The sequence below is a fragment of the Gopherus evgoodei genome, chromosome 17, assembly GCF_007399415.2.
Source record: "Gopherus evgoodei ecotype Sinaloan lineage chromosome 17, rGopEvg1_v1.p, whole genome shotgun sequence".
In the NCBI taxonomy this organism is placed as follows: Eukaryota; Metazoa; Chordata; order Testudines; family Testudinidae; genus Gopherus; species Gopherus evgoodei.
Window position 1 is genome coordinate 23,276,245 of NC_044338.1, and position 23,424 is coordinate 23,299,668.

The 23,424-nt window shown below is 54.6% G+C and overlaps 1 protein-coding gene across 4 annotated transcripts; it reads right to left on the bottom strand.

The window, feature by feature from the left end:
- Positions 1-2,515: 2,515 nt before the first annotated feature.
- Positions 2,516-22,881, bottom strand: LOC115636440 (caspase-1-like). Of its 4 annotated transcripts, none has more exons than XM_030536542.1 (9): positions 21,506-22,881; positions 16,762-17,034; positions 15,783-15,880; positions 14,089-14,262; positions 13,529-13,763; positions 13,252-13,404; positions 10,743-10,852; positions 8,199-8,303; positions 2,516-4,090 (listed from the first exon to the last, which is right to left on the bottom strand). In XM_030536542.1, the coding sequence occupies exons 1-8, from the start codon at positions 21,648-21,650 to the stop codon at positions 8,211-8,213; spliced, it is 1,281 nt and encodes a 426-aa protein (XP_030392402.1). In that variant the 5' UTR covers positions 21,651-22,881; the 3' UTR covers positions 2,516-4,090; positions 8,199-8,210. The 4 variants fall into 4 exon arrangements, with proteins under 4 accessions (XP_030392402.1, XP_030392400.1, XP_030392403.1 ...); XM_030536540.1 differs by having other exon boundaries at positions 2,516-6,245; positions 21,506-22,880; XM_030536543.1 differs by lacking the exon at positions 21,506-22,881 and adding an exon at positions 20,558-21,478 and having other exon boundaries at positions 2,516-6,245.
- Between the last annotated feature and the right edge of the window lie 543 nt (positions 22,882-23,424).

Genomic DNA, 23,424 nt, shown 5'->3' on the forward strand with positions numbered 1-23,424 from the left:
ATTTATCAAAAGGGTGTCCAGGTTTTGCCAGAATGGTGAAACATCTTGTGAGGAAAGAAAGATGAAAATGGAAAAAGTTGATCACCTTAAGTACATACAGGCTTAGCATAAAAGCATTGATTTCATGGCTTTAGAAACAATGATAAATGGGCTAAATGCTGGCTGTAAGCACACTTTAAAAAATTGGTACTAGGAAAACAGAACCCTATTTCAGAACCAACCTCCTTTTCTCTAGCCAGGGAAGATGAAAATGCTTTTCCAGGGTTTAACAGCAGAATATTTAGTGACTGTCAGCAACTTCTGCTCAGGGAGGAGGAGCAAACTGAGGCAGGAAATCCTATAGTAATAAAATCAGAGCAGAGCACTAATAGCTTTTTCGTCCTGTCTATGTGGCTTTTGGAATGTCTGGAAGAATATGAACTCCAGCATGATTAAAGAAAGCATGTTCCTTTTCCTTCAAGACAAGTTGCAAGGAAATGCAAATGGAGCCAAGGTGACAAGCACCCAGCTGTGGGATGCAACCAGCCTGCTTGATGGCTTTAAAACACGGGAGAAGGCATTCACATTCTGCAGAACTGACTGCCACTGAAATGCAAAAGTGAGTCTCTAGCCTTTCTGTGCCTGCTAAAATCTTCCAAATGTGAACTAAGTGTAAGTGAAGTAGCAGGAGCTTCTCAAGTCTGGGACCCTGGTTCTGAGAGAGATGACCTTCCCTGCCCCTATTCCCTGCCACTGCATGGACACTCTTTAAAAGCACCATAATAGAGGCTCAAACTAAATGTACCCCCACCCTCCAAAAATGCCACCATAGCTTAACAGCAGAATAAAATAAGTGGTTAGAGGCATCCTTCAAAAACTGGAAGTCAAATCCTACTGAAAAATAAATAGAAAGGAGCATAAGTTCTGGCAAGTCAGGGGAAAAGTATGCTAAGGCAGGCCAAGAAAGAAATCAAAGAGCAACTAGCTAAAGACACAAACACTAACAGCAACATTTCTTTTAAGTATACCCACCAACCAGTCAGTGGGGCCACTGGATCATCGAGGTACTAAACGAGCACTGGAGGAAGACAAGGCTATTGCAGAGAAGCTAAATAAATTCTTTGCATTAGTTTTCACTGTAGAGGACATGGGGAGATCCCCACACACGAGACATTCTTTTTAGGTAACACATCTGAGGAACTGTCCCAGCTTGAGATGTCAATAAAAGAGGCTCTGTCACAAGTTGATAAACAGTAATAAGTCACCAGGACCAGGAGGTATCACCAAAGTGTTCTGAAGGAACTCAGATATAAAATTGCAGAACTACTAATGGTGGTATTTAACCTATTGCTTAAATCAGCCTCTCTATCAGATGACTGGAATGTAGCTAATGCAACACTGATTTTTTAAAAAAGGCTCCAGAGGCAGTCCTGGCAATCAGAGGCCAGTAAGCCTAATTTCCGTACCAGGCAAATTGGTTGACAGTACAGTAAAGAAGAGAATTCTCTGACACCTAGATAAACACGGTATGTTGGGGAAGAGTTAAAACGGCTTTTGTAAAGGGAAATCATGCCTCACCAATCTATTAGAATTCTTTGAGGTCAACAAACATGGACAAGGATGATCCAGTGGATAGAATGTACTTGGACTTTCAGAAAGCCTTTGACAAGGTCACTCACCAAAAGCTCTTCAACAAACTAATCAGTCATGGGATAAGAAGGATCAGTAACTGGTTAAACAACAGGAGACAAAGAGTAGGAATAAATGGTTAGTTTTCACAATGGAAAGAGGTAAATAACAGGTGCACCCATGATTTGTACTTGGATATGCTTCTCAACATATTCATAAATGATCCAGAAAAGGCAGTGAGGTGGCAAAATGTGCAGACAATACTAAATTACTCAGGATAAGTAAGTCCAAAGTAAATTGGGTGATTGGGCAACAAAATGGCAGATGAAATTCAGTGTTGATAAATGCAAAGTAATGCACACTGGAAAAAATAATCCCAACTATACATACAATATGATGGGGTCTAAATGAGCTGTTACCACTCAAGAAATAGATCTTGGAGTCACTGTGGATAGTTCTCTGAAAACATCTGCTCAATATGCAGTGGCAGTCAAAAAAGCTAACTAAATTAACCATTAGGAGAGGGATAGATAAAGAGAAAATATCCGAATGCTACTATGTAAATCCATGGTATGCCCACACCTGGAATACTGGGTGCAGTTTTGGTCATCCTATCTCAAAAAAGATATAATTGGAAAAGGTGCAGCAAAGAGCAACAAAAATGAGTAGAGGGTAGGGAACAGCTTCCATAGAACAGGAGATTAAAAAGACTGGGACTGTTAATTTTAGAAAAGAGATATCTAAGGGGGTTATAATAGAAGTCTATAAAATCATGAATGTATGGAGAATGTGAATAGGGAAGTGTTATTTAGCCCTTGACATAACACAAGGAGTAGGGGTCACCCAATGAAATTAATAGGCAGCACATTAAAGACATACAAAAGGAAGTATTTCTTCATACAATGCACAGTCAACCTGTGGAACTCTTTCCCATCGGATGTTGTGAAGACCAAAAGCATCCCTGGATTCAAAAAATAATTAGGTAAGTTCCTAGAGGATAAACGATGAATGGCTATTAACCAAGATGATCAGGGACGCAACCTCATGTACTGGCTATCCTTAAACCAACAGCTTCCAGAAGCTGGGATTGTTCGAGGGGGTAGGAGAAGCAGGAGTTGCTCCAGGGAAGGAAATGTAGAGCGGAGAAAGGTTAAAGATAATGGTGGTCCTGAGAGTAAGCCTGTTTCCTAGTGAGTGTTGCTGAATGTGACAGGGTTCTGAATCAACCCTTATTAATAAATGGGATTGATTATGCTGTGGATCAAGCAGTATGGAGTCCTAAACTTAGCCCATGGGCCATCATGACACTGGAATTGTTCCTTTCCACAGAATGAGCCTGACCCACTGAAATACAGCAATTGGTGCAGACAAAGGGGGAGAGGTTTGTGGGAATCATTCCTGGTATTGTCCAGTGCCAAGCATTCAAAAGTCCTGCATCAGGCATGCCAAATTCCTGAGACTGGCTGCAATATCCTGGGGTTCTCTTCACTGGTCTCCTGGGGTCTGAGCTTTTGGGGGGTCACATTGAGATTTCTTCTGTACCCAGGAGAGCTAGAAACTTCCATCTTGTTTTCAAATGGAGCCTGAGATCCTAGGGTTGGGGGTTTGAGAAGCAGCTCAGTGATCGCGAGACTAACAGCATCTGAAGGGAGGGTCAGAGGATGCAGACGCAAAGCATAAGGAGTAAAAGGCACTTCCCCTTCTGCTCGCAAAGGCAAAGGCAAAGGCAGCGCATGAATGTTAGGCCCTTTGGCAGAACGTTGTGAAAGACCCATTTTCAATGTACAAAGGAATTCTGTGGGCAAGACGCCTGCAGACACTATTATACCTCGGTCCTCAGATTCAGACACAGTCGCTGCCTTCCCCATCTCTTCCCTTTTTTTCTGCTACCTTAGTCCTACACTTAGCAGGCACTGAGTTGAGTCTGATTAGTAAATATGGAGTGTTCCTTGCGGCCCCTCGATGGCAGGAAAGAGGGATGGTGATGACCTTTAGGTGTTGCTGCAGAAGTGGGTTCAGACAGCTGGGGATTTCGCTGCTTCTAAAGCCATAGCACCAAGCGGGGGCTGCGATGGAGCCTGCGTGGCAGAGGCTGATGTCCTTGCACCACTTCATGGTCCCTGAGGGGCTGGTGTTTCCAGGAGAAATACTCCGCATGGAGCCCCAGGTGCTCCTAGCTCTGCTTTGGGAATACAATCAGAGCAGTCTTGGAGGTACCAAGGCCTTGATTTCTAGGAGGGCTGAGCACCCACAGCTGGACTTGGAACAATTTACCAAGAGTCCTGGTGGATTGTTCATCACTGGCAATTTTTCAGCCAAGAAGGGATGTTTTTCTCAAAGCTCTGCTCTAGGAATTATGTTCAGGCAGGTCTCTGGCCTGTGCTCTACAGGAGGTCACACTAGAAGGTCACAGTGGTCCCTTTTTTTCTGGAATGTATGAAATTGAACTGGAGCTAACAGGAACTACTGGTTCTCGGCGTCTCTGGAAATGAGGGCACAAAGAGGTGCTCACAAGCACAGAAAAGTATTTTTATACTGGCCCTGAGATGGGTTCTGATGTCTCTAAAACCCCCCAAACCACCGCTCCCGTCCCTACACTCAGGGTCGGCTCCAGGCACCAGCATTCCAAGCAGGTGCTTGGGGCAGCAATCTGCAAGGGGTGGCAGTCCGTGTATTTTTGCCCCCAAGGAGCATGCCGAATTGCCGCCGCGGACAGCGGGGGCAGTCCGTGTGCCCTTAGGGCGGCACGCGCATTTCCGCCACAGCAGCGGCAATTTGGCGGCAGCTTCTATGTTCAGCTTTCCACGGCAGCAAAGCGTCTGTCTTCCAGTTGAAGACAGAAGCTGCCGCGGAAACGCACGTGCTGCCCTAACGGCACATAGACTGCCCCTGCCATCCATGGTGGCAATTCAGCACGCTGCTTGGGGCAGCAAAAACAGTAGAGCCGGCCCTGCCTACACATCACTTTTCAAGAACATGGTGAACCAGCTATAAAAGTAACCACAGGGAAACCAGAGAGAGTGTGCCCAGAAATCAGCGCAATCACAGAGAGGGGCAAGGACACCTCTGGTCCCAGGAGTCACTTACTCTCTCGCCCAGCCATAGGAGTAGCCCTGAAAGCAACTAAGCGAAATTCTCCTTTCATCACTTCACCCCATTGCTCCTGGTTCTACCCCCCATGGATCATGCCAAAGAACTCTGCTCCCTTCCTGATGGTCTTGCCTTGCAGCGGTGTGGACGGGTGTCTCTCGCTCATCACTAAGGACGGACAGCGCTGCTCTAGAGGGGAAAGGGATCAGCTCTCAGCACTGGGGCCAAGGACAGAAGTAATGGGCTTAGGTTTTAATAGAGAAATGTGGGTTAAGCACTAACCCAAATTTCATGGGCCACTTGCAGCCTCGGCACGCGAAGTCTGGAGCTGACACCGGGCAGAATGTGGCCCTGTACTTATCGAGACTGAGAACAAGGTCGCGAATGGCTCAGTGAGGTTGGGAAATCCCCACGCAGCTATTCAAGGCTCAGCCTGGCTGCCATCTAGTGGGGATGACTTGGAGTGAGCTCAGTTAATCCCAGCCTCACTCACTGTCAGGGGAACAGACACAGGCTCCTTCCATTCCAGGGGGTCTGAATCGCTGATAGCAGGAAGAGGCGGCTGCTGCCACACTCCATGTTCCCCTCAGAGTTCAGCAGATGAGCTTTCCCAGAGTTAGCCTGGGTGATCAGCACCCAGGTGAGAGCACTGGGTTAGTCTAACCTGGCCGTGAGCAGCCACGTTGCAAAGCCCCACCCGAGTTACTGCGTCCGCACTGGTGCTGCACTCCCCTTCAAGTCGCTAGCGCGTTTGGGGCAAAGCCCGTGGTTCTTTGCGCTGCTGTAAGGTGAGATGCTGCATGACTCTTTCTCAGCGTGTTTGTGGGACACGCCTGTCCTGGGCACCTGGGAGGGACTGTGGGAAGGCAGAGGTGCACAGTCAGCACTCGAGTGATTTAGCTGCATCCTCACGGCAAAGTGGGCAGGCTCCCAGCCCATGAAAGCAGCGCCACGCTCAAACCCACCCTCAGCTGGGGCAGCTAGCCCGGGTGGAAAGCCCAGATGAGAGGGTTTTGTATGCGGAGAGGAGGGGACAGGAGCCTTGGCTAACTACAGTGAAGACGCCCCTGCTGTTGATATCTCTAAAGGGAGACTCCAGCTATTTACCAAGAAGGATGTGGCTGAGACTCACTTGTCTGACTGTCCTGGGGACTCAAAGTCCGGCTACCGGAGGGAATGATCAGAGTGTGAACTGGATCTCAGGGATAGGGTCCTCTGGGATGTCAGTGCTGTAGGAGCTAGATAGCTGGGGAGTTCTGCTGTCCCCCACTAGGAAGAGTCATTTTATAGAGATGTGGCAGCAGGACCTTCAGGCTGATGCTACCGTTGTCCTGTCACAAAGTGGAGGCACTTCCACAGGGGAAGGGGCTGGTGAGAAGTTGAAGGCACTTCTGGCAGTTCAGAGGAAAGCTACGGGTGGAACGTGTGCAGGCAGCAGGAGGAGAGACCTTGAGCCTTGTGCCAATGTTGAATGTGCAGACGCTGTCCTTCAGGAAGGTGCTGACGCTGACTGCGGCAGGGCCCCCATGGGACATGCTCTGTCTTATCTGGAGAGGAGAGAGAAGAGCGACTGTTCACCAGTGCAGCTTGGCAGCACAGGCCACACAGTGGCTCTTCCTCCCCAGGAGGGACGTTGCATTCGCTAAGGATGCCATGTGTGGGGGAGTCTCGTTCCTGAGCCTGAGCTCCTTTGGGTGAGCCTGGGGAACTCCCTTAACTCTTAGGGGTATTATACCCTTGAAGGCAGCAGTAGCAGAGTAGAGCACAAGGCTGGTCCCTGCTGAGTGTAAATGCAGCTCTCTGAACATCCTGTTACTTCCTTCCTCAGCAAAGATGGTCCCTGCAAGAGACACACTGGCTCTTCCACCAGCGATTCTGCATCCCAGTGGTTCTCATCAATATCCCTTCCCCTGCCTCCCAGTCTGATCCAGTAAATGGGCCATTGCCTCTGGTCTCCAGGGTCAGGAGTTTGTGGGGAGGGGTGGGAAGAGGCTGAATTTGGGGAGCTTAGGAGGTTTTTGTGCACATCTGTCTGCTTTGCACATTGCACGGGTTTTACAACCAGTTTACACATGTGCCCGGAACTCTGGGTGCCCTTCATCGCAGTGATCTGCCTTTTGCGACTCCCTCCAATGAGTCAGTGCCTTGCTGGTGATGCTGTGCCCAGAACAGAGTGTGCAAAGAGTCAACTTGTGCTTGCTCTGTCACTTGCTGTCCCTGTATTTAATGCAAATCGCTGGCTTATTGTACTACAACTCCAGGCTACCAAAGCCCCAATCTCCCACTCAACAGCACTGCTTCCTGGCTGGGGGGTTGGTCTGGGTGGTTTTTCACCAAAGGAATTTTCTGTAATTCTCCTAATGAATCTCATTTTGTTATTTCCTGCCCACGTTTCTACACCCGGGGATTGGCCATGTGCCTGTTAATGATCTCAATTTACTCCCCTCTCTTCCGTCACAATGGCACATATTTGATGGAAGCAGATCTAACACTTCTTCCCACGTGATACATTGCTGCTGATTGTTTCCTTTCTTTCCTGAGCCTCCTGCTGGTTTTCCACCACAAGGAGTGTCTCACAGAATATCTGTTGGAAGGGACCTCAGGAGGTATCTAATCCAACCCCCTGCTCAAAGCAGGGCCAATCCCCACATTTTTGCCCCAGATCCTTCAGTAGCCCCCTCAAGGATTGAACTCACAACCCTGGATTTATAAGGCTAATGCTCAAACCCCTGAGCTATCCCTCCCCTCTCATCCAGCCCAGTTGGAGAGCATTTCAGCTAAGAGTATAATAAACTCCCACTTTACTATCCAGCTATTGTAGCTGCTGCACTCCCATTCGCCACTTCCTGTATGGGTCAGTCTCAGAGAAGCTATTGTTTGTCTGAGATGGTTTGCCCCTCTGCCCCATGCTGCTTCCTGCTCAGAGTTCCATTGCCCTGGAGAGGATTACAGCGTTGTCTATTTATTACATTGCTTCACTAGGGATTGAAATGACACTCCTCAGATGCCGAGGTTCCCTCTCCTCTTTCTTCTTTCCTCTTCCTTCCTGGAGAGGTGTAACTGTTCAGGGCAGAACTGTGCTTGGCTACTGTCTTGTGGCTTCCCCTGTGTCTCCCTAGAATTAAAAGTCCCTTTCTGTGCTACGGGTCACTCATTTCTTCAAGCACAAACCTGCTCTAAGAAGAGAAGATTAGCCACAGAAAGTTTTGGCTACTAGAACTTGTCTATCCAGGCCCTTCAAACAGCCAGCATCTATGGAGAGAAGATTTTAGTTCGGTTCAGAGGATGGGGAGATCTAACTTGCCTGAACTCTAACGTAAGGGGAGAAGCTGCCTTTGAAGTGGAATCTCAATCTGCCAGACCCTGGGCAATCTGGAATCGAGAATGGAAGGTGAATTTACAAGCTACATCTGGAACAAGAGCCCTGTCCCTTAAAAACATGTGCAGTTACTGGTCATAGTAGAAATGTTTGTTGAGAGACTCCAGAACAGGATACTTACTGTGGGTTGGTTCTAATGACCTGGGAACAGGTAGAACTTTTTTATCATGGTAGTTCGTTCCTTGGTGGGCATCTGATCAGGAAAATCTTGAAAGGAGAACTGGACCTGAGATGGGGAGGAGAGGTGAGATCAGTCACAATTCCAGGGGACCGGCAGCACTTTTAACACAAAACAATCTGCTACTAGAAAGCCCGGAGCTTGAATAACATGGGGGAGAATAGGCAGAATCAAGAGCAGACGTTCCCCTGGGAATCGGCATGATGATAACGACAGCCAGGCTGCACTTCTACCTGCGTGTTTGAGCTACCTCTGATACAAACACCTCACATGCTATGCATGTCGCAGTACATGCTGCTGTCAGGCAGGCAGGCATTCCCAGGCTGCTCCTGTTGGGCCCAAGCACAAGGAACGCTGCTGTGGTCACCAAAACCATTTCTGAACGAACTCTCCAGGGCAGTGGCTCTGAGAGTTGGATGGCAGGTGGAGCTGGAAGGTTTCATGGCAGCTGGTGAGCGAGAGGAAGGAAAAGGGGCTGGAGGGGGGAAGGGCAAGCTCAGGAGGGGGGAGGGAACAGTGTGGAGGAACCAGGGTACCAGGTGGGAGAAGAAATGGACAAAAATCTGCATCCACCAGCTGGCTTGGAGAGAAGATGGGGAGAGGGTCAGGGCTTGATGCAGGAATTATTGGGTGAAGTTCCCTGGCCTGCGTTATGCAGGAGGTCAGACTAGATCATTGCAATGGTCCCTTCTGGCCTAAAACACTGTGATTTGTGTGAGTGAGACTGATGCAGAGAATGTCCCTGCGGTCACTTCCTAGCAGAGCTGCCAGGGTCTGTACTCACCAGCCGTGCAGCGGGAGTAAGTAAATTGTTCATTTTGAAAATGTACATTACTGGGCCATCTCTGGAACAACGGCTTGAGTGGGGATGGATGGAGGGAAGTTTCACAGCAGAACACCACTCCCGGGGCTGGACCCAGGCCCACAAAGGGATTTAGGCACCTGCAGCCCAATTTTTAGGCACCATTGTGGCCCACAAAACACCTGCTCAGCAGTAAGGGCATAAACTCACTTGGCACCTACATGTCTACTGGAAAAGTCTCCTAGACGCCTATATTCCTGCCGCTGGCCGTGTTCCGAACACCCATCTCCCACCCAACTCTCAGCACAATCCTCAAGCCAGGTAGAGATAGACGTTCCCCGACCTAGCTTGCCTGTGGGGGACAATCTAGTAGGTGTGCTCTGAGCACACCTAACGCCATACAAAACAGCTGGGGGAGGGGGAGAGGAGAGGAAAATGTGTCCTTTCACCCCCTGGTTAAGGCATTTAGCTGGGATGTGGGAGACCCCCGTTTGATTCCCTGCTCTGCCTGATGAGGAGATGGGATTAGAAGAGGGTGAGCACTCTGACCACTGGACCATAGGGTCACTCACACCCTCTCCTCAGCCCAGTTAATTATTTAGCCATGGTGGAATGGCTGCAACAGGAGCAACGAGGGAGCACCACAACAGACTATCCAAGAGCCCAGTGGTTAGTGCCCTCTCCTGAGATGGGAGACCCCTTCTCCTATCAAGCTTGAGACTTGAAGCAGGGTCTCTCTCATCCCAGAGGAGACCTGACCACTGGACTAAGGTTGTGAGGGAGGATACGATTTCAGCACGAATTCTGTGACTTTAACAAACTTCTTTGGTTTCAGTTCCAGCCACTGCCATAGGGGCTTGAATCCCCCCCTGCCCTACTGGGTTGTCAGTGTCCCCCCCACAGGGCTTGAGCTTCACTTCCCTAGGTGGTCAGACCCCACTGTTATTTTTAATAAAAGTCAGGGACAGGTCATGGGCTTCTGTGAATTTTTGTTCATTGCCCATGACCTGTCTGTGACTTTTACTAAAAATACCCGTGACATAATCTTAGCCTTAGTTATGAGGAAGGACGCCCCCACCTGTGGCTATTTGGGGTGGAGCTGGGGCGCACCACCATTCTTCCTACAATAAACAGCTCATACAGGGGTTCCTAGCTGTGGTTCAAGGAGAGACAGGCACCTCCCTGCAGCCTGGGCTTAGCTGCCTAACGCTCTGCGAGGGGTGGGGCTTAGTACACCTCCCTCTCATTGGCATCTCTCAATGGCCAGCTTAGGTGGCTCCCCACCTATCAGGCTGGCTTTTGGGGATCCCATCCTTCGGCACCTGTCTCTCCCCATGCACTGCACAGGGGGGCTGGGGCCTAGCTCACAGTGTGTGGAAGCCACTAGGTGGTAGGTTGCTTCCAATTTGGCATTGCAAGGCCTGTCCCTTTGTGGGTCCAGCCAGGTCATTGCCTCTCCTCTCAGATTGCCCTGAAGATGTGCGCTGTGATCTCTGCTAAGATTCCCCCGGTCAAACAGACACGGAGCATGATTTTAATATACTGTGCACTGTGGATGCCTGTAGGGGAATGATTTGCATGAGCAGCCAGAGCTCCTCATGGGGCTGAGGACAGTTTCCTGCTGCGGTGCTGCTGATCGTTAGCAGTGGGGCCATTCCCAGTCACCCAGCAGGAAGGACAGATACCTGTCGGAAGATTTCCTCCAAGGGCAAGCGGCAGGCATTAGTTCGGAGCTGCTTTATCAGACGAGTGATGAAGACGGAGCCAGTTTCTGGAGATCTCCAGGACAAAGTGTCTGTGGAGACAAAAGGCTGTTATACACCGTGGAGCAGGGCTGCTTCTCCCTTTAGACTACAACAGACACTGGAGACGGGGGGGCTGGGGCTGGGGCTGGCAAAGGGATTTCACCCTTCACAGAGCAGCTGGGAGTTCTCAGTGAGCCTGAAGTTAAGGGAAGAGAAGAGGAATGACTAGGAGGGCAAAGCTGAGCGGTTCTGGCCCAGTCGCTGCGGGGTGGGGAGAGGAACAGGCGGGTCAGGCTGGTAAGACTGTTCATTGGCAATGGAGGGCTGTGAGGGATTGCCACAGACACAGCGCTGTGCCAAGCAGACCCCTTCTTAGCTCAGGCCAGAAGGGGCCTGTACCAGGGTGGCTTGCCCATGGCCAAGCCAGCCCTGATGACAAGGATGAGCCACGCCTGGGGGGAATCCCAGGGTAAAAGGCAGCCAGAAGCTGCAGGTTAAGTGAGTGAGCCTGCAGGGAGCCGGGCAGGGAGGGACGGACAGATCCCCAGGGAGGAGGGGGATGTGCCCAGCTACAGCCAGGGAGAAGGGGGCCTCAGGCGGTGGTTTGTTTGGAAAGCCTTTGTGTTAGATTCTGGGAGGGGGAGTCTTAACTGCAGCCGGGAGCCAGTGTGCACCAGAGGCTCAAAAACAGGATCCTTTGGGTTTGAATTACTCTGTGAACTGTGACTTCTCCACTGGCTGCAGAAGAGATGGGACAGCCACAGAGGCAGGAGACTGGAGAGCAGCCTGGGGCCAAGAGAAGGCGCTTGGGAGGCAGTAGGTGGCACAGCTACAGGGCCATTATGATGATCTGAGCCAGCGGTTTCCAAACCTTGTCCCCCCAAAGGCTCCTTTGGCAGTTCACTAAGTGTCCTGGACTGCTTTCACTCCCAGCCCAGCAGGATGCCCTGCCAGTGCGACCTCCCACGTTTTGATTTCAAAATGGCCTCCTCCATGCAGCGCAAGTGCCGGAACATTGTTCCAGTATATTCGGGCCCTGGCTCAAGAGACGGACTCCCATGTAACCCACGGTGGACCCCACCTGGGGAACCGCTGATCTCCTGTACAACACAGGCCAGAGAACAAATAGAAAGGGCAAAAGCAGAGCAGATCTGGGTCTCCCGTTATCCCCGAGAGGGACCAGCACCTGCAGGGCTTTCTGGAAAGCTTGCCGACCGGAGGGCTTCCCATTCCAGGTCTCTGGGTCACAGCTCTCCTGCAGGAAATCCAGGTCTGTGGGCCCTGACACCACTGCAGTACAACACCCTGCTACCCCCACTCTGTCGAGCCAGGCTCTGCTCAGTCCCCTCTGCAGAGCTAGATACGCAGCACTGGCCGGGGGGCCAAGAGGCTACTGGAGACTGAGTGCAGCTCCTGGCTCTAGGTGCTGTCAAGAATGAGCCTCTGGACTTCCTGGCACACGGGCTGGCCTGGGCTGACTCCAGGCAGTCAGGTGAGCGGCTTGTGCTCCAGCACCTAAACTTGGCTTTTAAACGAGACCTCCAGCCAGTGTCCCTCCAATTCTTTACATCCATGTGCAGAATGAACTTTGTTCTGTGAATCAATGTGGAGGTGATGTGTGGCGGGGGTGGGGCCGAGGGGTTTGGACTGTGGGAGGGGGCTCAGGGTTGGGTTGTGGGGGGGGGTAAGGGCTCTGGCTGGGGGTGTGGGCTCTGGGGTGGTGCTGGGGATGAGGGGTTTGGGGAGCAGGCTGCCCCGGGCTGCTGCAGGGAGAGAGGACTCTCCCCAGCCCTCTCTCCCGTGGCAGGGCTGGGGCTGGGAGAAAGCGTCTCTCCCCACCGCAGCAGATCCGGGGCTGGGGGAGAGCGTCTCTCCCCACCACAGCAGGGCTGGGGCTGGGGCCAGGAGAGAGGTGCCTCTCCTCGCTGCAGCCCTGAGCGCCTGTGCAGCCCTTGATAGGTGCTGTGCAACGTGCAGCTTAGAGAGAACTTATACCCCCGAAGGGAGATGCTGCCAGGCCACGCATGGAGAGAGCTGTGTGAACCGTCAGCTTGCAGACAAGAGCTGCGGCCAGTGAGATTGGCCAGGGAGTGAAGGGAGACGAGCCAAGGGCAGAGTCCCCGGGAACCCCCCCCCCCGAGAGTGGCAGGGGGCAGCCCCACCCAAAGGGCTCGTGTTCAGAGGGGTATGAGAGGACAGTGTCTCAGCACCCAGTGACTGGCTGGGAGGTCGAGGCTAGGGTAGGGGCCCTAAGGATTGGCCAGGAGGAGGCCATTGGAGGCCATGGTGGGAGCAGATCAGCAGAGCAGGGAGAGCGGATCAGAGTTGGGAGGGTCCCCAGGCAGAGCTGGATACATGGGCTCAGCCCATTTAGAGCCAATGCTCTCTGTGCATGTCCCAGCACAGCCCCCCCGCCCCAGCCCCGGGCCTGCGGCTGGCAGCCAGTTACTTGGCGTTGTAGCATGCAAACAGATGAAATCGCTCTCCACGTGGATTCGGCGACTTGCATCATCTTCTAATCCTTCAGGGGGCCGCGGAGCGAGGCTGGAGCAGTCTCCAGGGAGCTCTGCAGAGTCACTCACCCACACCTGTCCGCGGTTCTCTGGGAAACATGGGCACCAGTTACGGCCAAGAGCAGGCCATGTTTTCCCTTTCCCACACCCCCATGCCAGTGGGTGCCCTTCCCCTGGTGGCAGGCCACCCGCCCTGTCCCAGAGCAGACTCACCCCCACGGCAGGCCTGAATGATGATCACTTTGGGTTTTCCCAGCAGTGCCTGGCAGTTCTGGTTGTTGAAGGTGCTGTAGATGGTGTCAATAGGAAGGATGTCTGTGGACTCATCTTGGTAGTTTGTCCCGCACAGGCCAGCCCTCACGCCATGAGACATGAGCACGAGGAAGGTGCTATCCGAGGTCTGGTGCTCGTTCCGAGCGGCAAACTGCTTCAGGGTCTCTGCCATGGCCTGAAAGCAACGTGGGGACTGCAGTGTCAGTGAACAGCAGCCAGAAGAATGACAGCTACTCCTGAGGGCACCGTGGGGGCTGGGGGAAGACCTCCAGCGGCAGCAGCCAGTGCCCTCTTGGATGGAGGATTCCCATGGAGAGAGTGTTCCCATCCCGGAGAGGGCTTGAGGAGGGATCCGACGTCCCCCTACTGGCAGCTCCTAGGAGGAACCAGCCCCAAGACCCCTGCCAAGGGGGGCCTGAGCCAGGAATGAACCAAGCAAAGGTCACAGCATCTTCCCAGGGGCCTGGGACAGTCACTGGCCGCTTGGGGAGGTTCTGTACCTGGGTGTTTAAGTTGCAGTGGGTTTCCACTTTGTATCCCAGCCCTTCTAGAAGCTTCTTCATCCCTTTCACATCCACGTCAGCCCCATCCCTCCTACGGAGACGCTCAAACTCAACATTACAGATGATGAGGGCCAGGCGGGTTCGCGTCGCCTTGTCCCGGATGGAATAGATCTGTAAGAAAGGAAAACTCATGCTGGGCTGGCCACGATGCAGCCCTCACTTCAGGGGCCTAGTGCACGTGGCAGAATGGCGCCAAGACCCATAGGGAGGATACCACTCCTCAAATTACCAAGGAGCCCCTTCTGCTCCATGCCCCTCAGCATCCCTACAAGGAGACTGTCACGTGGTTCCTGGGCAGTAGGGTCTCTGTGGAGGAAGAGGCTCCCCCCAAGTACTCTCTCATGGAGGCTGTTGTTGTGGGGGAAAGGGTCTATGTCATCCTAGTGGATCAGGGCCACCCGGGGGAGGGGGCAAGTGGGGCAATAGGCCCCGGGCCCCACAGGGGCCCCCACGAGGGTTTTTCGGGGCCCCTGGAGTGGGGTCCTTCACTTGCTCCGGGGGCCCCGGAAAACTCTCATGGGGCCTGGGCCCCTGGAGCTTCTTCCACTCTGGGTCTTCGGTGGCGGGGGGTCCTTCCACCCTGGGACCTGCTCCGAAGTTCCAGGTCTTCGGCAGGAATTCGACAGCAAGGGGCCCAGGCCCCCTGAATCCTCTGGGCAGCCCTGTGGTGGATGCAGCCAGACTTAGCTCCAGTCCCTGTATGATACTGTTCACACAGCCAGAAACATAGGTGGGGCCACTACAGCCAAACAGCCAGGCACAGCTGGGCCAGAGGCTGAGTGGGGAGAGCTAGGATCCAGCCCAATCCCCATGTCTGCACAGCCAGGCAGTGGAGAATGGGGTGGTCTCTGACTCGAGCTCGTGTCAGCTGGTGAAGCGTTACTGCAGTGCTAGTGTGTGCGATGGTTTCTAACGGGGTCTGCTCGTGAAAACAAGTCCGTGAGGCTGCGCAGAACCCCAGGAAAGCACTACCTCGGGCCAGAGCTCCTGCCTTCAGAGCGTTTTTAAGGGGCCGTTGAAGCATGAGGATGATCTCGGTCTTGGGTGTATAAAGTAAACCTGCCTGTGATTAGTCATGTGGGGCTGGCTGGGCATTGTCCTCCACAGAGGAGCCTACCGCGCCCTCATGACCGGCACGGAGAAGCTTAGCTTCCTCTTGGAGACTGTTCCCCAACTGCTCGGGTGACCTAGGGAGAGCTCAGAAAGATCTTGCTGCTTCCAAGCCTTCCCTCACCCTCCCTGACACCACACAGCTGATCCGGCACTGGGGGCTGCGACCAAGGGATTGGATCAGCTGCCCCGAGCCATCATGCTGCTGTCAGTGCTTCAAAGGTATCTGGCAGGAAAGGGCAACTTGCAGTCTCCATGCAGCTAAAATCAAACCCTGTCAAACCACCGAGACCAGCCACTTCTCCTCTGGCTCCACACTGTACAGACAAAGGTGTAGGGCTTGGGGGGGGCAAAATTGTCAGGATGGTGGCGTCCACCTGTCCTGCACCCCGGTCCCTGGGGCCCCGTTGCAGCGATGCTGGAGGTAGAATCTGGCTGTAGCCAGCAGGCTGTGTCTGAGCTCTGGGGTCTCTGCCGCATACACCCAATGGGAGAAGCCCAAAGGGAGCAGCACAGAGCACCTCCTTTGCTTCCTCCTTCTGGATCCGCTGGATGAATTCTCGGGGGCAGGGCTGGATCCATTCCTGAGATGGTGCTTGCTGGGTTTCTGCAGCAGACCCTGGGATCATAAACCCCGCGTTAGCTGAGAGGAGGCAGTTAGTCGCTGGGAGCCACACGTGCTGTCCTGAAATTCCCCCCCAGGGAAAGACAGAGGGAGAAACGCAGAACAGAGAGCAGTAAAGCAAGGTGGCTACCCCTCCACACTGGCTAGTGCGATGGGGTGGGTTGGTGAGGGTACAACCACAGCCTGCTGGGGGGCTCTAGTCTCCCCCGTTCAGTGGAGACAGCCTGAGTTGTCCCTCTCCATCGCCCCTCAACTGCCACTGTGCACCTGGGAGTGACAGGTCATGGAATGTGGTGGCTGGACTCAGGGCACCCCCCCCCCATTGTGTCACGGGTACCCTGCTCTGGCAGCATCTCTGCACTCTGGGCAGCATGTGGGGCCAAGCTCAGCTGCTGCCCAGCCCTCGCCCCAAGGGGAGATCCCAGCATGAGGAACCCCATCCCCAGCAGGACACTCATGGGGCTGTGCTAGCACCTCTGCTGCTCCGGGCAGGAAGCTGCTCAGTCCTTTACTGATGCCCAGCAGGGAGGTGTGGGTCAGCATGGCTCTCTAGCTGCCCTGTTGGGAATCAGGTCTGGGGAATCCCAGTGCAAACAAAGCCTGCGTTTGGAAAGAGCAGGCACATCCGTGGCATTGGCTCTGCCATTGCTGTGGCTAGTGGGAAACACGGGCCTGGGCAGCAGCACCCAGGGCTTTGCAGCTAGTTTAATAGCCAGCATGTGCATGTCACACACCCTGGAAGGGGAGAGAGCCCTGCACGGAGTGGGGCTCCCAAAGGCCAGTGCCCATGGGAGAACCCCTGCACAGCCCAGCCGGGTGTCCCGTGCGTGCAGCCCCCCAGAGATTGGAGAACCAGCCCATGTGGCACCACTCACCCGACGGGGCGCTGAACCCCAGCTCTGTGGCCAGGTGGACATCTCTGACACAGAGGCGCTCGATGAATATTTCGCTGGCTTTGGCACCCTTTTTCCTCACTCCATCAATCAGACACCTGGCTTGGTCACTCTTCTTACTGCAGCTCTCCTTCACCTCCTCCACTTCCTCGTCGTTCAGCACCCGTCTCTCCAGCAGGTCGTCCAGGAGGGTGCTGATCACGGCCTTGTTCACGCTCTCCACAAACCTGATCCGCACGTCGCTTAACTTCCGATCTGTAAGAGCAGCCACGTGAGCCCCTGGGGCCTCCCCTCAGGCCCTGCCAGCCCTTGGAGTATTTGTACCTGGCCATGGTGGCGCTAGGCCCCATGTGCATGTACCGGGGTGCACCAGGCAGCTCCTTCCCAGGGAGGTTGCACTAGTGGAGCTCCCACAGAGACCAGCTGATACAGCTATGGCCCACCCCACAGCCCTCCATGTGCACCCCACACATTCCTTCACACAGAACCCCCCATCTCGCCACTCACTGCACCAGACTCCAGCACCTGCCCAAGCACACACCCACACTGGGCTGGCTCGCTAACCTGGGACATTTTTATGAGGCTGCCATTTCGTTTTCCAGACTCGCAGCCTTCATTAAGGTGAGTCCCTCGCTGTTCCCGGCGTGACAAGCCCCTGCAGTGAGCCCGGACTGCGGCTGCACTGCTCAGCCAGGGGAGACCTGTCCCAGGCACTCGGTGCGGGGTTAGCTCACACCTCCAATGGCAACGTCCTTAACTGTTTCACGTGACAGTAAAAGGTCCGGTTGAACCTCACTGACACTGCTGGTGGTCGTGACAGCCGCTTTCAGTCAGGGTAAAGAAGCAATTAAGCTCCCTTGTGGAACCAGAGAGCTGACACAAAGGGAGCGTCTGCCCATGGCAGCCCATCAGGAAGCCAGCTACAGTGGTGGAGAGATTTCACTAACTGCGGGTTGGGATGGGTGCGTGTCTGACGCACCAGGAGCAGCAAGGAAGCACCAGACAGAGCCACGTTCCTGCGGGTCGTGCGACCCGGAGAAAAGCGAAGAGCTCCAGGAGCTGCAAGGCCGGAGCCTGGTGACCCAGAATGCCCAGCTGCCCGGCTCCGCACGGAGTGGGCAGGAAGTGGCAGAGCTAGAAGGGCTGATGAGTAACCTTAGCTCCGCCCCTCCCCAGAGAGACACTCTCTGGCTTCTCTTTCGCAATGTGGACATTGCTCCCTTTGCCTTACAGCCTGCCCGCTGGGGGGAGGGGAACATCACAGGGAACTTCGGGCTGGCCTACACCAAAAACTCACATCGGGCCGAGTTACGTCTCCCAGGCGCAGAATAATCCACCCCGAGAGCGAGAGCCGCAGGGCAGGTCTACACTGAAAAGGCTGCATCCCCGTAGCGCTTAAGTGAAGACGCTCCTACACCGGTGAGAAAGCTTCTCCCATTGGCTTGATTAATCCACCTCCGCACTGGACAAGCTCTCACTGACACAGCGCTAGGTCGGTGTAACTACGGCGCTCAGGGGCGTGGATTTTTCACACCCCCAAGCGATGCAGTTATACCAGTCTAAGTCTGTAGTGTAGCTCTGCGGTATGCCTGCATCTAGACAACCCACCCCCCTGGTGTAGGCAGCGCTAGGGCAGTGGAAGAATTCGGCCATCGACTTAGCTGCCTCCTCTTGGGGAGGTGGATAAACAACAGTGATGGGAGAACCCCCCTCCTCGCTGCAGGGCGTGGCCCCTCAGCTGCGTTTGAAGTGCAGACATCCCCAAAGGCCTGGACTACACTAAGAAATTCGGTCAGTTGAACTACTTTGCTCAGGAGTGAGAAAAATCCACTCCCCTGAGCAACGCAGTTAAAGCGACCTAACCCCTGGTGTACACAGGGCCAGCATCTCTTGGGAGGTGGCTGCACGTGCCAATGGGCGAACCTCTCCTAGCAGGGTAGGTGGGACTTCACTGAACAGCTACAGCAGCAACCCTTCGGCGTTCCAGCCACAAACAAGCCTCAAGTGTGTAAACTAGTGCTGAAAGCTCGTCTCCCTGGTTGTCCACGGTCCAGGGCTTGCCCTTGGGGTCTAGGGGAAGCAGGGAGGGCACCAGAGCAGCTCTTGGCTGGAGCAGCGTTGCCAAGGCCAACGCTGATGGGACTAGGCCTAACTCCCACCCAGACCAGCAGGAGAGCCAGCTCCAACTAGACCCCCTACACCCAGATCGAAGCACCCAAGTGCGAATGGCCCGGAGGGGCTCAGACTGCAACAGTCAGGCCATTTCGGGGCCTAAATACCCAAGGGAACACGTTGGCCTTAACCTGTGCCCACGTTCCCCCTTCTGTCAATGGGGCTGGTGAATAGCCTATCACGGGGAGGGCGGCGGGTGGAGGAAGCGCTAACAGTCCCCAGATGGCATGTTGAGCCCCTAGCAGCCAGGGCGCTCGTGGCCCCCGACACCCAGCTTCTTTGGACAAGTGCTCTTTGCCCAACCTTTCCATTGCAGGCAGCCGGGCCTGGCCCCAGCTCACACAAGTGGGCTCTGCACCTGGGGCAGGGGGCTCCCTGCGCGTGCAGGTCCAGCTACATCCGAAAGGATCCTTGGCCTGGCCGTCCCGGATCCCCTGCCATTGACTGCCCGGGTGGGGCAGCTCTGTGTGGGGCACGGGGAGTGGGGAATGCTCTGGCTGCCCAGGCTGCTGGCCAGCTCTCCCCAGCCCAGGAAGGATTCAATGCCTTGGGGCCTCCCTCAGGGTGTGGTTTATTCCTTCAAACAAATCCCTCCCAAAGTAACACAAAACAGCCCTGCCTGCCCCCTCCAGGGCCATTCCCAACCCCTGCCTCTCCCCCACCCCCCACCCACAGCTCCGCTCCAGCTGAGCTCCCTCCGCCCTCCACAGAACCCCTCTGGCCCCTTCCCGGCTGGGGCTGAGAACTGAACAGGGCTGGGAGCTGGCCCCATGCCCTTAAAGGGGCAAAACGGGCAGGGATTGGGAGGTGGGAGGGGTGCTGGCCCCATCAAGGGGGAGCGAGCAGGTATTGGGGGTGGTGGGAGGGGGTTTGGCCCCATCCAGGGGGAGCAGGCAGGGATTGGAGGGTGGGAGGGGGGCTGGTCCCATCCAGGGGAAGCGGGCAGGGATTGGGAGTGGTGGGAGGGAGGCTGGCCCCATCCAGGGAGAGCGGGCAGGGATTGGGGGGTGGGAGGGGGCTGGCCCCATCCACGGGGAGTTGGCAGGGATTGGGGGTGGGAGAGGGGCTGGTCCCATCCAAGGGGAGCGGGAAGGGATTGGGGGGTCAGAGGGGGGCTGGCCCCATCCAAGGGGAGTGGGCAGGGATTGGGGGGTCAGAGGGGGGCTGGCCCCATCCAGGGGGAGCAGGCAGGGATTGGGGAGTTAGAGGGGGGCTGGCCCCATCCAGGGGGAGCGGGAAGGGATTGGGGAGTTAGAGGGGGGCTGGCCCCATCCAGGGGGAGCGGGCAGGGATTGGGGGGTCAGAGGGGGGCTGGCCCCATCCAAGGGGAGTGGGCAGGGATTGGGGGGTCGGAGGGGGGCTGGCCCCATCCAGGGGGGAAGGAAGGAGTGGAAGAGCACAGCACCAGCCACACCCCGGAGGAGCAGGCAGGAGTCTTAACTGAAGCCCTGAGGCCTGGCCTCGTGTCTGGCAGGAGCGGAGGCTGCCCATGCCTGCAGCTGCCCGGCCCCAGGCAGAGTGTGCACTAGAGCCCGAGGAGGGGGACAGAACAGAGCCCAGCCTCCCTCCTGCCTCTGCCTGGGGCTGCCCAGACCCCTTCACTCACCAGCCATCGCCCCAGGCCGAGGCACCACTCACAGGAGCTCTGAGTAGCAGAAAGTGAAAGCGATGCCTGGTCCCCTCCTCTTCCTGCCGCTCCCAAAGCTCAGGCTGGTGCAAGGAGAGCGGGCCCCGCACACAGGCAGAGTGGGGATGGCCAGGAGTCAGGGCTCCAGACAGAGCCCAGGGCCCAGCCCCACTCTGAGCCCAGTGTAGGCAGCTGGTTGAGGGGGGCATTGCTCCTCCAAGGGTGCAGGGTTCTCCCCAGCCCTGGCCCAAGTGACAGTGTACCCTGGGGGAGCCCCCCCCCCCCCGCCTGGCTCCCTGCCCATGGGCTCAGAGGGTACAAGGGGGGCCACGGACCATGCAGCACCACGGCCGACCCTCTCTGTGGAGCAAAGTTGCTTTTAAAGAGACGGGAGAGGGAAGGATTCCAGGCTCACCCCTCCCCAACTCCTAACCCCCATGCACTCCCTGGCTCCCACCTCCTCTTCCCAGCTGTCTGCTTTCATGGGGTGCAGCCCTCGCCCTAGGGAGGCTGGTGAGCTGGGCTAGCTGGAGAACAGTGTGGCAGCTGAGGCCTGGCACCCACGGGGGATTTCTGAACCAGGCCCCTGATCAGCATTCAGCTTCCAGACCCAGGGCAGGGAGCTGGGCTGTGCAGTGCGTGCAGCAAAGGCACAATTCTCCGCGATAATCCCCGCTTCCTTTCACAGCAATGAGCACCGGGAACAGAGGGCCCAGGGACTAAATGACACCTGCCAACCCCTGTGCTTTCATTGCAAGTCTCATAATATTTGGTGTTTTCCTTAAGTCCCAACTTCTGGAGTCCCCTCAATGCATCAACATCCTGGCTGCCCGCTGCACCAAACTGCATTTCTAGCCCTGCTGGCTGCAGAGAAACGCTGGACGATGGGCCCTTGGAGCACCCAGGCGGCCAGAGAATGGAACTCACGCTGGCTGATGTGAGTCCTGTGAGGTCTAGGCCAGTCTGAGAGGCCTGGGGTCCGACCCCCAGCTGGTGACAGCAACAGTGAAATGAATATTGCTGCAGATGCAAGACCCTGGCTCTGCCTAGGCACCAGGAAACCCAGCGTCATTACCAGGCGGCTACTGCCACCTGCTGGTTGGCCGGGGGAGGTCAGGCCAAAGAAGAAAACAAAGCTTGGGGCTCCTTCAGGGGCAGTCTTGCCACACAGCCGGTGGCAGGTTTGCTGTCATTCTCATAGCCTCACTGACTGGGCCCTGGTTACGTGTCTGCTTTGCCATCTCCTCCCTGCCCCAGGCTGGAGCACGGCCCACGCTTGCACTGGAGAACAAACAAGTCAGCCACATCCAAGGGAAATTCCTCCCTAACTCCCTCTTGGGGCACTGAAAGGGAGGTCCTATAGCCCTGGAAAACCATCCCCCCTTCAGTCCCTGTAGGCCCTGCCTCCACTGAAGGACTTTGCTGGCACAGTTGCAGTGCCATTGCCATGCTGCTCTAGTCCCCATGGCGTAGACGTGGCCCTAGTCTCACCCTTTCAGCAGGTTTTCCAGACTTCAGATCATTCCTATGGCTCTTCTATGACCCATCCTAATTCGTCAGCACCTTTTCTGAAGTGTGGACACCACAGCTGGTCTCACCAATGCCTCATACTTCGCAGCTCCAACTCGGGATGCCCCTTGTACCTCCAAGGATTGCATTAGCCCTCTTAGCCACAGTATCACTCTGGGAGCGCAGGTTCCTTAAGGGACACTTCTCCTTTCCTGCTGCTCAGAGACCCCCTTTCTACTTAGCTCAGGGGGCTGCATAAAGCCCCTGTGACTGGACAGCCTGACACTGCTGCTCCCTGGAAACTGAAGCTTTCACTCCCATAAGCATGGGGCAATAACTAGCAGCAGAGAAGGAAAAGGCAACTGGACCTCCAGGATACCAGCAAGCACTGCTGCACTGTCCCTCAGCACTCACTGACACCAAGGGCTGTTTCTATCTTCCACTGCTCAGGGAGAAACTTGCCCTCCTACTGTGCCTGCCTACAGCTGGGGGGCTGAGATCTGAGTCTGGAGCAGTTTGGATTGGGACAGGGACCCCCGGGGAGCTGGGCATTCCCTAGGGGACCTTCCAAGCCAGGCAGGAAAGGAACAGTCAGACTGTGCTTCTGCCCTGGAGGATGCACACTGGACTGTTAACATTGATCTTCAATAACCCCCGGAGAAGTTCCAGGAGATGGGAAGAAAGACTAATATTCAAAAAGGGTGAACAGAATGACCCGGGTAATTATAGACCCATCAGCCCGACATCAATCCCGGGCAAGAAAATGGAATGGCTGCTGTGGGACTCGACAAATGAAGAATTAAAGGAGGGTAATGTAATCAATGCTAATCAACAGGGGCCTATGGAAAACAGATCCTGCCAAGTTAACTGGGTATCTGTTTTGGTAAGATTACAAATTTGGTTGATCAAGGTGACAAGTGTTGCTGCAATAGACTTCTATAAGGCGTTTGACGTGGTATCACCTAACAATTTGATTAATAAACTAGAACAATATAAAATTAATATGACACACATTAAATGGATTAAAAGCTGGCTACCTGATGGGTTTAAAATGTACAAGAAGAATCATCATTAAGCAAGTGTTTCTAGTGGGGTCCTGTAGGAATCAGTTCTTGGCCCTATGCAATTTAACATTTTTGTCGGTGATCTAGATGAAAACATAAAAACCTCACGATAAACTTTACAGATGACACAAAGACTGGGGAGTGGTAAATAACTAGAGCCCTGCGTGGATACAAAATTTGTATCCGCATCTGATATTCAATCTGCAAAGATGATTCGCAGATGCAGATATCTGGACATAGAGCAAATATCTGCAGATTTAGAGAGTTCTATAA